Source organism: Ambystoma mexicanum, chromosome 13 (assembly GCF_040938575.1).
Source record: "Ambystoma mexicanum isolate Mex_15411 chromosome 13, UKY_AmexF1_1, whole genome shotgun sequence".
Taxonomy (NCBI): domain Eukaryota; kingdom Metazoa; phylum Chordata; class Amphibia; order Caudata; family Ambystomatidae; genus Ambystoma; species Ambystoma mexicanum.
In genome coordinates this window covers 770,035,039-770,049,178 of record NC_090938.1, presented here as the reverse complement: position 1 = coordinate 770,049,178, position 14,140 = coordinate 770,035,039, and the positions used below count along the sequence as shown (strand labels likewise).

The 14,140-nt window shown below is 49.7% G+C and overlaps 2 protein-coding genes across 2 annotated transcripts in view; both read right to left on the bottom strand.

Moving 5' to 3' along the window:
* LOC138520552 (E3 ubiquitin-protein ligase TRIM39-like) overlaps positions 1 to 10,503 on the bottom strand; it is a 36,407-nt gene extending 25,904 nt beyond the window's left edge. The window contains exons 1-2 of the mRNA XM_069632894.1: positions 10,076 to 10,503; positions 4,620 to 4,715 (exon numbers count right to left, since the gene is read on the bottom strand). Coding sequence (XP_069488995.1) covers positions 4,620 to 4,715; positions 10,076 to 10,489 — 510 coding nt within the window. The 5' untranslated portion in view covers positions 10,490 to 10,503. The remainder of the gene's footprint in view (positions 1 to 4,619; positions 4,716 to 10,075) is intronic.
* The window catches only part of LOC138520550 (E3 ubiquitin-protein ligase TRIM39-like), a 936,034-nt gene that overhangs the window by 118,084 nt on the left and 803,810 nt on the right, over positions 1 to 14,140 (bottom strand). The window lies entirely within an intron of this gene.

The following is a 14,140-nucleotide window of genomic DNA, read 5'->3' as shown; positions in this document are numbered from 1 at the left end:
AGCCGGTGAGTTGAAGAAAACTGCACGAGACCGGTCTGTGTTGAAACGAAGGTTGCAAGCAGTAACATTATTACATGAAAAAGCGAACGTTGAAGCGTTTGATGAAAGACGCAGGTAAAGGCCAGACGGCTGATGAATTGTTTGAAAATTTAACATGAACGAAGATAAAAATAGCAGAGTGGTTTGGCACTGCGTGTGTGCCCAATTGAAGGTCTCTGACTGATGTATCCCACAAAAAGTGGCAAAAGGAAGTGTAATATGTCAATCGGAGGATAGCTCAGGGGTCAGCGTGCTCGCCTTGGAAGCAAGACGACGCGGAGCACCACAGGTTCGATCCCTGGGTCCACGCTTAGAAACCTCTGGGTATTAAGCGCGTTATAAATAACCTATCATATCATATCATAATGTGAAAACAAAGAATAGAAATCGAATAAGAATGAATCAAAGTGGTCCTGCAAGGATATAAGTAAAATCCATTGCACAGTGGAAAGTCTTCGATTAGGAATAAATGCATCAAGGTCTGAGCCCGGCTGAGTGAGACCTACTGTGAATTTATCGAACTGTGTAAAACGGGAAAGCGAGAGTGCAAGGTCCGAGCCCGATCGAGAGAGACCTATTGTGAATTGGTGTATCAAAGGGGTCGGAGCCCGGCTGAGAGAGACCCAGGGTAAACAATGCACCCGAGACTTTTGGCCACATTACACGGTAGGCGGTAAGGGTTTACTGGTACCGGTAAGGGCACCGGTACCGGTAAACCCTTACCGCCTTACTACGAGTTCCCTTTGCGGGACCTGACCTTAACGGCTGGTTTTACCAGCCGTTAAATTAGGGTGCCGCAAAGGGACCTTGGTGCTAATTACGGTACCGCAATTTGCGGTACCGTAATTAGCACCTTCCCCATTGCCATTGAGCCCTGTGGGGGCAAAAATGGGAATGGGGAAGTGCCTTGGTGAATGGGGAATTACCGCCCCCGCTCACCTTGGAGTAGGGCGGTAATTCCGCCATCCACCAAGGCGGACACGGTAAAATACCAGCGGCAACCATGGCGCTAATAGCGCCATGGTTACCGCCTACCGTGTAATGAGGCCCTTTGTAAGCGTGAGACTCCTGAAGAGAAAGTAACTTTGACGTTGTATTTTGTATCCAAGCCATTTTACGAATGAGAGACTTTATTGGGAAAGAGACTTTGTCGCAGAAGGCCCTGGTTTATATCCTGAACTGCATCCTTGTGCTGGAGAAGCCAGAATCTTTGCTAAACTCGAGTGTGCCACCTTGCCCCGTGCTGAAAACGTGGGGAAGGGAAGCTAATTGACCGGCTGTCCTGACATATTTTTTATTGAACACTCTTTCTTTTGCATTCATCATTTTCCCACATCATTTGTATTTAGAAGAAGGGATTGGCAATAGGTTTATTAGCATAGGCCCTTTTTATTTTGAAAAGACTCCACTAGGACTGTGTTATATTTACTTTGATGGTTGTAGCCTGGTCCCATCCTTAAATATAGGGTTAGATAGGCGTTCATCCAACCCATTGAAGTTCAATAAACACCCTTGAACTGTGATCACTTGTGTCTGTCTTCACTGTTTGAGATCATGCCTTCCTTACAGTACCCAAGCCCAATGGGTGGTTGTTATTAGTAGACCCGACCCCTCGTTGGTGCTAGTGTCTGGCTGCTAGTGTAGTGTGTCAGCTAGCGGTAGGTGGTAATACATAGCTGGCTGTGGTTGTCGATGTGTTCCAGAGATACTGCAGTCTCTGGTTCTATAGTTCCACTGCCAGGCGGGGATAGATGTGTTAGGAAGTCACAGACACCGACAGGAGTTGGACTCTGGGAGGGCGCGCTCCGGTTTGCTTCTGCAGGTAAACTTTCTGTTGTCACCGAGTCTCACGCCCTCAAAGCACTGTGAATGGAACTAATCTTCAGGATTCAGGACTCTGTGATTCCAGGAGGGGCAGCCAGGGGTGGGGGGACTCTATCTCCCACCTCCACACAGAGGACTGTGGTGATATTCCAGCTCCAGCCCCGGTTCCAGGCCCCTGTGCCCCTCTCTCTGCATCCCAACCTACCGGTCCATTACTTTCATCCTGAGCTCCTCCTCCCAGCCATTCCGGAGCTCACTCCGTTCCCTCCTCCACAGGTCCTCCCTGACCTCCAGACTTCACCCATGTGTACCACAAGGATTCACCTCCTCATCGATTTTGTTCCGAGGTTTAGCACTGCCGTTTTTGGTGCAAATACCTTTCGGGCCCTCAATCACGGGGCGGGCAGCACTTCTTTGCTGCTACTCCACTCCCCCCCCACCCCCCGATGGGCAATGATTTATAAGCTAATGGTCAGCAGACTGACAGCAACGTTCTAGTTCATATATTGTTCCTCTAGAAATGGCCGTCAAGTTCATGCAAGGACTGGTTGAGAGTATCGGTCTAGTCATTCCACTATTATGGATTTATGGATCAGAATGGGTGTTAGAGGGGCACAAATACCAGAACCTCTCTCTGTTGGTTTAGAACATTGTTATTACCAATATGTGTACCCCTACAGCTTTTTTCATTTGCACGCATCCAGTTTCGCCATGCTCGATAGTATGTGATCTCCCTCAGAGACAGCTGATTGGTTGGTCCAGCAGCCGAAAGAGATTGCTGGTCTAGCAATGGGAATTCATCCTTGACGACAATTGGTTCTATAGGGACTTAAAATACCGGGTTTATTCAAACGAGAAAACTCTTGGGAGGTGGAAATACTGGAGAATTCATGACTGACTGTGCTGTGATTATGGTACGTTAGTAACTAGTTCAGTATTGTGGGTTTCTTGGCAATACGTGTCAATTTTAAGTAAATTAGATCAACAATAGGGGTAGTAACAGGAATACCTTTATCAACAGGCATGAAGTGAGGTTCAAACTGAATTTCTATAACACAGAAGGTTTGATGGTCCTCTAACACTGAATTACTTACCCTAGTGCTGGGAATTCTAGACATGCTCTCTTTCTAAATTAAATTCAACAAGAAAAAAAATAGTTCTTTTTACAAAATGTTTGATATAAAAAATATGTTGAATGTTGTTCAGATGGAAGAACTAATGCATTTCTAATGCTTCAGATCTTTGTGCAACAATGAAAGTCAAGATAAAGACGTGACACTAAGGTATTTTCAAATTTTTAACTTTAAGATAAAAAGCGCCTTTCTTGAGTTATCAGCATCATTCGACCGTATGATATATTCTTCATATATTAATTATATGTTACAAAATTAATGGTACGCCCTGTCATTTGCACACAGGGGATTTACCATTATGGGACAATGATGAAGAGGATACTAAGGTAGTAATCTCACCAGGAAAGGTAATTATAATCTCCTCAGAGATGCATACCACATTGAAAGTAAATAACAGTAATTTGAGATAATAACTCTCCCCCTTTTTAAAAATACTTTTGTTATCTGCAGATTTCTACAAAAAGGGTGTATGCGTGAACCCAGAATGTGAGGATAGAAGATGCAGAAATGTTAAAATTGTAAGAAGAAAAATCAGCCTGTTCATTAGAACGCTCTGTTGAATCATTTGTGTGTTTACATAGCGTAGGAAATGATATATACTCCCGATACATGTTCTGCAACAATGAGTCGTGAACTGAAACATGTTGAGGATTCTAAGAAACAAAGTTTCCAGGATATGGGCCCATTCTTGTGAATAAGCTTTAAACATTGCGTTGGATAGTCCATCTGGACCCGTTGCTTGCGAGTTAGTAGCTTTAGCTATATCTCCAAGATATCATCCAAGTCAAAGGAAAGTATCCACTCATGGTTTGTCACCCTTTCCTTGAACATTGTCGTTACCAAAATCAAGGGCGAATAGTGCAGCAAAATGGGCTACCCAGGTTTCCTCGGCTATGGGGTTGACCTGTAAAGTTTAACAGAAACCAAATCTCTGCACTGTTTTTGCTGGAAATAGCTGCAAACATGTGCTCAGCATCTCTTTGGGCTAAAATGCTCCTAGAGCCTCGCCTGCAATTCCTACATTTTTGCTTAGGTAATTTCACTTTCATAATTCTCTCTTCAAGGGGAAAAGTTATCAACCATCTCAGTTCTGCTCTATAGGAAAACATTTTTAGTTTGAACTATGAGATCAAACACATGCTTGTGTGAAAACAACCCTGTTTAAGGCCTACTGGGATAGTTGCTCGTTTTGTTCTCCTTCTCCCTGATCCCCCTCCGCCCCACCTCTTGTTAAATTCCGGCACTACCAAAATTGTCATCAGGCCTAGTAAGGTAGCCGCTTGTCTGTCTCATTCTCCTTCCCATCCCCCCCTCCTTATCACTGGCAACATCTCTTGCACTATCTGAAATGTCGCCAGGCCGAGTATGATAGTTAATTTCACATTCTTAATGTATCAAGGACTTATAAGAATGTCGCTGTATTCTCCCTTGTTCCCTCGCTGCCTTGAAGCGCTTTGAAACACATTGTGTATAAGCGCTATATAAACAATCAATTCAATACAATACTCTCGGGGGATGTCTCACATCTCAGCCATCCAGCACTGTTCCATGGACTCTCGAAAGACACCCTCGTGCCTCTCTGCCCTGAGCCTCTCTACACATATATGAAGGCATTACTCTCACCTCAAGCTCGGATGCTTTCCTGCTTTCTTCCTCTCCCCACTCCTGCATCTCCTTCAGCTCTTTTTTCAATTGTTCCATCTGGCTGTAAAGTTTATCCTAAAAGAATAAAACCAGTTTGTTAGTCAAAAGATATCCTGCAAATACATAATCTACACAGAACAAGGCAGAAGGGTCCCAGGACAGCCTCGCTGGTCACCTATGCTTGTATATAGTCCATAAAGAATATGTTCTTAAGATCACTTACAGTCTACAATATATGCTCCCTCAGACTCCCAGCTGCTCCCATAAGCAAATGGACAGTCTAGAATATATGCTCCCTCAGACTCCCAGCTGCTCCCATAGGCAAATGGACAGTCTATAATGCATGCTCCCTCAGACTCCCAGCTGCTCCCATAGGCTAATGGACAGTCTATAATATATGCTCCCTCAGACTCCCAGCTGCTCCCATAGGCTAATGGACAGTCTATAATATATGCTCCCTCAGACTCCCAGCTGCTCCCATAGGCTAATGGACAGTCTATGTTCCATCAGACTCCCAGGTACTCCCATAGTCTAATGGACAGTCTATAATGCATGCTCCCTCAGACTCCCAGCTGCTCCCATAGGCTAACAGACAGTCTAGAGTGTATGCTCCTTCAGACTCCTAGGTGCTCCTATAGGCTAAGGGACAGTCTATAAAGAATGCTCCCTCAGAATTGTTGCTGCTCCCATAGGATAATGGACAGTCTATAAAGAATGCTCCCTCAGACTCCGACCTGCTGCCATAGGCTAATGGACAATCTATAAAGAATGCTCCCTCAGACTCCTAGCTGCTGCCATAGGCTAATGTACAGTCTATAAGGAATGCTCCCTCAGACTCCTAGGTACTCCCATAGGCTAATGTACAGTCTATAAAGAATGCTCCCTCAGACTCCCAGCTGCTCCCATAGGCTAATGTACAGACTATAAAGAATGCTCCCTCAGACTCCTAGCTTCTCCCATAGGCTAATGTACACCTCCCTCAGGCTCCCAACTACTCCCATAGGATAATGGACAGTCAATGCTCCCTCAGACTCCGACCTGCTGCCATACGCTAATGGACAGTCTATAAAGAATGCTCCCTCAGACTCCTAGCTGCTCCCATAGGCTAATGTACAGTCTATAAGGAATGCTCCCTCAGACTCCTAGATACTACCATAGGCTAATGTACAGTCTATAAAGAATGCTCCCTCTGACTCCCAGCTGCTCCCATAGGCTAATGTACAGACTATAAAGAATGCTCCCTCAGACTCCTAGCTTCTCCCATAGGCTAATGTACACCTCCCTCAGGCTCCCAACTGCTGCCATAGGCTACTAAACAGTCTATAAAGAATGCTCCCGCAGACTCCGACCTGCTGCCATAGGCTAATGGACAGTCTATAAAGAATGCTCCCTCAGACTCCTAGCTGCTCCCATAGGCTAATGTACAGTCTATAGAGAATGCTCCCTCAAACTCCCAGCTGCTCCCATAGGCTAATGCACCATCTATAGAGAATGCTCCCTCAGACTCCTAGGTACTCCCATAGGCTAATGTACAGTCTATAGAGAATACTCCCCCAGTCTTCTAGCTGCTCCCCCATGGGCTAATGTACAGTCTATAGCGAATGCTCCCTCAGTCTCCCAGCTGCTCCCATAGGCTAATAAACAGTCTATAAAGAATGCTCCCGCAGACTCCGACCTGCTGCCATAGGCTAATGGACAGTCTATAAAGAATGCTCCCTCAGACTCCTAACTGCTCCCATAGGCTAATGTACAGTCTATAGAGAATGCTCCCTCAAACTCCCAGCTGCTCCCATAGGCTAATGCACCATCTATAGAGAATGCTCCCTCAGACTCCTAGGTACTCCCATAGGCTAATGTACAGTCTATAGAGAATACTCCCCCAGTCTTCTAGCTGCTCCCCCATGGGCTAATGTACAGTCTATAGCGAATGCTCCCTCAGTCTCCCAGCTGCTCCCATAGGCTAATGTACCGTCTATAGAGAATGCTCCCTCAGAATCCTAGGTACTCCAATAGGCTAATGTACAATCTAGAGAGAATACTCCCCCAGTCTTCTAGCTGCTCCCCCATGGGCTAATGTACAGTCTATAGCGAATGCTCCCTCAGACTCCCAGCTGCTCCCATAGGCTAATGTACAGTCTATAGAGAATGCTCCCTCATACTCCTAGGTACTCCCATAGGCTAATGTACATTCTATAGAGAACACTCCCTTAGACTCCCAGCTGCCCCCATAGGATAATGTACAGTCTATAGAGAATGCTCTCTCAGTCTTCTAGCTGCTCGCATAGGCTAATGTACAGTCTAGAGTGTATGCTCCCTCAGACCCCTAGGTACTCCCATAGGCTAATGTACATTCTATAGAGAATGCTCCCTCAGTCTACTAGCTGCTCCCATAGGCTAATGTACATTTTATAGAGAATGCTCCCTCAGTCTTCTAGCTGCTCCCATAGACTGGTTTACAATCCATAGCTCATCCATCTTGGAAGACACTCTGTTCATAGAGGTCCTAAGGTCATCAATGCTCATATCCTTTCTCCTCAGCAGACCCTCCTGCGGTGGGAGACTTATGGTCCCGAGACTTGCACCCTCAGCAGTACCACCCACAGGGAGGCTTGGGATATCCACACATGGCACACACACACGAGGTCATGTGTGAGGTCACATGCTGGGCACATGCCACGTTACTTGCATTGAGTAAAGGTTAAGCAGAAACCTTAAGATTAACTATGATTTACTGTGAAAAGGCAACCCGGGGGGAGGAGAGGCTTTAACATGCATTATCGGCCCACACCCTGGTTATAGGCCAGAAGTGAAGCCACGGGCGTTGCATCTGGTACTGACACTAATGTACAGTAGACTCCTAGCACCACCTCCTTGCTAAGAACACATTTCACAGTGATTTACACTTAAATGGCCTGTCACTGTGAGATGTAAACAAAAAGAACCAAGCACTGGCAAAGCCAGTACCATTGGCTTTGTAATTGAGGAGGATATGTTTTATAGTCAACCCCCAATAGCCCAAAAAAGGCTTATCCTCCATCCTATGAGAGTTGAGCCGAACATGTCTATTCTTCCCCCGGCGTCGAGTAGCACCAGCCTCGCATGTGATGGGGCTGCGCCCCAGGGCTCCAACCATTGCCCATCTGCAGAGAGCTCGCCATTGGGTGAAGTGGGGGTGCAGTTGAGTAGCACCAACCTTGCGTGTGATGGGACTGTGCCCCAGGGCTGGGTCCAACCATTGCCCATCTGCAGAGAGCTTGCCATGTGGGGGGCTGCAGTTGAGCAGTGGGGAAAGAGGACTGGAGTCAGAAGAAGTGAGATTTTAGGGGTTCATTGGGGAACAACCTCCATTTATGTATTTCCTTAAAGGAAGAGCCTCATTGGAAGCCAGGCCACCGCTTTGCAAGTTTATGGGTTTAGGACCCACACCAACAATCTGCTGCTCTGACATGGAGTTAATATTGACATGTAAAGCTGCAGCAACTGTCCATGCAGAATTACTGCATGTCCTGTGGGATTCCATAATGGGGCATAGCAGCTGCTGTGCAGTGCATTACTGACCAAGACATGCCACACACACACCCTGTCCTCTGTGGCAGCCTCCACACAGTATGAGATGCAAGGTCCCAAACATGCCAGACACACCATTGTACTGTTGGGCATCCTGGAACTCAGTAGGAGATTTAGGTGCCCAAGACATGCCACGTACACCCTCTGTACTCTGTGGCAGCCTTTACTCATTCCGGTCCTAGCCTCAAAACTATGGAACTCACTACCTAATCCTCTCAGAGCTGAACCTACCTTCCCGGCCTTCAAGCGCAAAGTCAAAAACCTGGCTGTCTGCCCAAGACTTGCCTTGACCGTGCGCCCATGAGCTACAACTTTACTGTTAACAGCCCTCTGTTATATCCTTTACTGTAATCTGTACATATACTGCATTTCTTTTATAACTTGTATATCTTTCTATAATGTGTATCTTCTCTCCTGATGCAATGCCTATATATTGTATTTCTCCTATATAATTTGTATATTTCGTATATTTTCTCCTAAAGCAATGACTGTACATACTTCACTGATCTGTTTTTAGGCTTGTAACTAAGTGACGCGCCCGGATGCCCTGGGGCCTGGTGCGCTATATAAATAAAATAAATACTAAATACTAAATGAGATATGTGCGCCCAAGACTTGCCACTTACACCCCATGTACTCTTGGGCAGCCCCCACTCACCATGAGTTTAGGATCCCAAGACATGCAACATTCATCACGTGTACTCTTGGGCAGTCTCCACCCAGCACCTGATTCTGAAACCAACGCATATCATGTACATAGGTTCTATCCATGGCATGTGTGCTCTCTGGGGGCGAGGGCATCGTGGGAAATGTGGTTCCTGTCTGGTCACATATGCATCTTGTACATTTGGTCAGCCTTATTCTGTGGCAACCCTTTGGTCCCCAGCTTGCCATATGAACATCGCATGCTCTTGAGTATCTTACTATAGACCACACTGTGACCTTTGTGAGCTCAGACCCTTCACATAATATGCATTGTGTGCCCTTAGTCAGCCTCCTATACGGCGTGCACCCTAAGGTCCCAGACCCGTCTAATGCACACTGTGGTACTTTGGGCAGACTCTTTGATTCCTGCTCTTTAACATACTCTACTTGTGCTCCTGGGCACCCTTCTGAGGGTGCCTTTTGCCACCAGTCAAGTCACACACAGTGTGCTCCTCGGCCCTTCTTTATAGGACACACTGTGTGAGCTCTATGCTGCAGAGATACCTGCCACACACTCAGGTGTGTGGTTCTCTTCACTGTGCAGCTGCACGTGCTGGACCTCCACCTTTAGGGGTACACTGTGGCTACAATGAGTGCCATCATATCCACAACGTTACCCATCTTCCCCGGGAGACTGCCCCCCACGAGTCTCCTTGACCTACATACAGCACACATACTGTGTAATCCTGGACACTAGTGTCTGGAATGGGAAGCATTATGCACCGCCTCCTTTCGCCCCAGAGCCATAGTGCAAAAGAGCTATAGTGCAAACTATGCATTCCTGCACAGCCTCAGAAATGAAGAGCAGTGTGTGAGAACCCACCCATGTCCCAGACCTACAGCACACATACCATGTACTCCTGGGCAGCCACTGAAATGGGGAGGACTGAGTAAGAACCCATCCCTCTCCATGTCCCTACAGCACACATACCTTGTACTCCTGGACAGCCTCAGAAATGAAGAGTCTGTGAGAACCCCCCATGTCCCAGACCTACAGCACACACACCTTGTACTCCTGGGCAGCTGCTGGCATGGAGAGGACTGTGTAACCCCCCACCCCCACCCCCATGTCCCTATAGCACACATACCTTGTACTCCTGGGCAGCCTCAGAAATGAAGAGCACGGTGTTAGCACACACCCCTTGTCCCTTTAGCAACCTTACCTTGTACTCCTGGGCAGCCTCTGGAATGGGGAGCACTGTGTGAGCTCTGTGACCCTTGGATTCCCGACAGACCACACAGATGGGTCTCTGGTCATCCTCGCAGAAGAGTTTCAGTTTCTCTTCGTGTTCTCTGCACAGATTCTCCTCCTGGGGGGTCGTATTGGGAAGGTGAAGCTGTTTTAACATTTCCACCATGTTCCCCAGCTGCCTGTAAGGTCGGAGGGTTTTGTTCTGTGAGGTTTTCCTGCACTGAGGGCAGGGGAAGTTTGCCTCCAGTGCCTCCCAGCACTGAGTGATGCAGGACAGGCAGAAGGCATGTCCGCACTCCACAGACACCGGCCTTGTGAAGTATTCCAGGCATATGGAGCAGGTGGCCTCCTCCTTCAGGCTCTGGAGCGGGGCGGCTGCGGCCATGTTCAGCTATAACAAAAAAAGTGAAGTTAAGTTTCGTTTCTCAACAGAGCCCCTGAAGGGGGCGTGTCCGTCCTTCTCCTTCATTACACACCCTGGAGGTGCGTGAGGTCTTTACTGGCTGTGGGACATGCCTATCAAGCTCGGTGGGCGTGTCCTCAGTAGAGCAGGGACTGGTGTGGACTTGGAAAAAGAGTCCTTGGAAAATACTTTAGAAGAACCCCCTCCCCTATTACCGCGAGTAGGCAAGAGCAATCCCTATCAGGGGGAGGATTTCCAGGGGTTCCCCCTGCATAAAGCTTTTAAAATGCAGTTTCAACCTATTATTTTCAAGCACATTTTTCCATATCGGGATTTTCCTATAATGTCTTCTTTTTGTCGCGTGTTTTCAAGCGCCATGAGTTGTAGAGCTGCTTCGGAGCACTTTCCAGAGTTATGCATTTAACATTGCATAGCACCTTGAAACGCATTTGCCTCATGTTTAGCTTCATTATCTTGTGCCCCTTTATTGTGCAAATGGTGTGTTGTCACAAATTGTGGGTCTGCACAGTTTTTCCTGATTCCACTTCCGAGGTAATCCAATAAGCGACCCAGGCAGCAATGCCAGAGGCAGGATGTATTTCCATGCAGCTGCGACCCAGGCAGCAATGCTAGAGGCAGGATGCCTTGCATGCAGCTGCGACCCAGGCAGCAATGCTAGAGGCAGGATGCCTTGCCATGCAGCTGCGACCCGGGCAGCAATGCTAGAGGCAGGATGCCTTGCATGCAGCTGCGACCCAGGCAGCAATGCTAGAGGCAGGATGCCTTGCCATGCAGCTGTGACCCAGGCAACAATGCCAGAGGCAGGATGTATTCCCATGCAGCTGCGACCCAGGCAGTGATGCTAGAGGCAGGGTGTATTTCCATGCAGCTGCGACCCGGGCAGCAATGCTAGAGGCAGGATGCCTTGCCATGCAGCTGCGACCCAGGCAGCAATGCTAGAGGCAGGATGTATTTCCATGCAGCTGCGACCCAGGCAGCAATGCTAGAGGCAGGATGCCTTGCCATGCAGCTGCGACCCAGGCAGCAATGCTAGAGGCAGGATGTATTTCCATGCAGCTGCGACCCAGGCAGCAATGCTAGAGGCAGGATGCCTTGCCATGCAGCTGTGACCCAGGCAACAATGCCCGAGGCAGGATGCCTTGCATGCAGCTGCGACCCAGGCAGCAGTGCTAGAGGCAGGATGTATTTCCATGCAGCTGCGACCCAGGCAGCAATGCTAGAGGCAGGATGCCTTGCATGCAGCTGCGACCCAGGCAGCAATGCTAGAGACAGGATGCCTTGCCATGCAGCTGCGACCCAGGCAGCAATGCTAGAGGCAGGATGCCTTGCATGCAGCTGTGACCCAGGCAACAATGCCAGAGGCAGGATGTATTTCGATGCAGCTGCGACCCAGGCAGCAATGCTAGAGGCAGGATGTATTCCCATGCAGCTGTGACCCGGGCAGCAATGCTAGAGGCAGGATGCATTCCCATGCAGCTGTGACCCGGGCAGCAATGCTAGAGGCAGGATGTATTTCCATGCAGCTGCGACCCAGGCAGCAATGCTAGAGGCAGGATGCCTTGCCATGCAGCTGCGACCCAGGCAGCAATGCTAGAGGCAGGATGTATTTCCATGCAGCTGCGACCCGGGCAGCAATGCTAGAGGCAGGATGTATTTCCATGCAGCTGCGACCTGGGCAGCAATGCTAGAGGCAAGATGCCTTGCATGCAGCTGCGACCCAGGCAGCAGTGCTAGAGGCAGGATGTATTTCCATGCAGCTGCGACCCAGGCAGCAATGCTAGAGGCAGGATGCCTTCCCATGCAGCTGCGACCCGGGCAGCAATGCTAGAGGCAGGATGCATTTCCATGCAGCTGCGACCCGGGCAGCAATGCTAGAGGCAGGATGTATTTCCATGCAGCTGCGACCCGGGCAGCAATGCTAGAGGCAGGATGCCTTGCCATGCAGCTGCTACCCGGGCAGCAATGCTAGAGGCAGGATGCCTTCCCGTGAAGCTGCGACTCGGGCAGCAATGCTAGAGGCAGGATGCATTCCCGTGCAGCTGCGACCCGGGCAGCAATGCAAGAGGCAGGATGCATTCCCGTGCAGCTGCGACCCGGGCAGCAATGCAAGAGGCAGGATGTATTCCCATGCAGCTGCGACCCGGGCAGCAATGCTCGAGGCAGGATGTATTCCCATGCAGCTGCGACCCGGGCAGCAATGCTCGAGGCAGGATGTATTCCCATGCAGCTGCGACCCGGGCAGCAATGCTCGAGGCAGGATGTATTTCCATGCAGCTGCGACCCGGGCAGCAATGCTCGAGGCAGGATGCCTTCCCATGCAGCTGCGACCCGGGCAGCAATGCTCGAGGCAGGATGCCTTCCCATGCAGCTGCGACCCGGGCAGCAATGCTCGAGGCAGGATGCCTTCCCATGCAGCTGCGACCCGGGCAGCAGTGCTAGAGGCAGGATGCCTTCCCATGCAGCTGCGACCCAGGCAGCAGTGCTAGAGGCAGGATGCATTTCCATGCAGCTGCGACCCAGGCAGCAATGCTAGAGGCAGGATGCATTTCCATGCAGCTGCGACCCAGGCACCAATGCTAGAGGCAGGATGCATTTCCATGCAGCTGCGACCCAGGCAGCAATGCTAGAGGCAGGATGCCTTCCCATGCAGCTGCGACCCGGGCAGCAATGCTAGAGGCAGGATGTATTTCCATGCAGCTGCGACCCAGGCAGCAGTGCTAGAGGCAGGATACCTTGCCATGCAGCTGCGACCCAGGCAGCAATGCTAGAGGCAGGATGCCTTGCATGCAGCTGCGACCCAGGCAGCAATGCTAGAGGCAGGATGTATTTCCATGCAGCTGCCACCCAGGCAGCAGTGCTAGAGGCGGGATTTATTTCCATGCAGCTGCGACCCAGGCAGCAATGCTAGAGGCAGGATGTATTTCCATGCAGCTGCGACCCAGGCAGCAATGCTAGAGGCGGGATGCCTTGCATGCAGCTGCAACCCAGGCAGCAATGCTAGAGGCAGGATGTATTTCCATGCAGCTGCGACCCAGGCAGCAATGCTAGAGGCAGGATTTATTTCCATGCAGCTGCGACCCAGGCAGCAATGCTAGAGGCAGGATGCCTTGCCATGCAGCTGTGACCCGGGCAGCAATGCCAGAGGCAGGATGTATTTCCATGCAGCTGCGACCCAGGCAGCAATGCTAGAGGCAGGATGCCTTGCCATGCAGCTGCGACCCAGGCAGCAATGCTAGAGGCAGGATGCATTGCCATACAGCTGCGACCCAGGCAGCAATGCTAGATGCAGGATGTATTCCCATGCAGCTGCGACCCAGGCAGCAATGCTAGAGGCAGGATGCCTTGCCATGCAGCTGCGACCCAGGCAGCAATGCTAGAGGCAGGATGTATTTCCATGCAGCTGCGACCCAGGCAGCAATGCTAGAGGCAGGATGCCTTGCCAGGCAGCTGCGACCCAGGCAGCAATGCTAGAGGCAGGATGCCTTGCATGCAGCTGCGACCCAGGCAGCAATGCTAGAGGCAGGATGTATTCCCATGCAGCTGCGACCCAGGCAGCAATGCTAGAGGCAGGATGCCTTGCCATGCAGCTGTGACCCAGACAACAATGCCAGA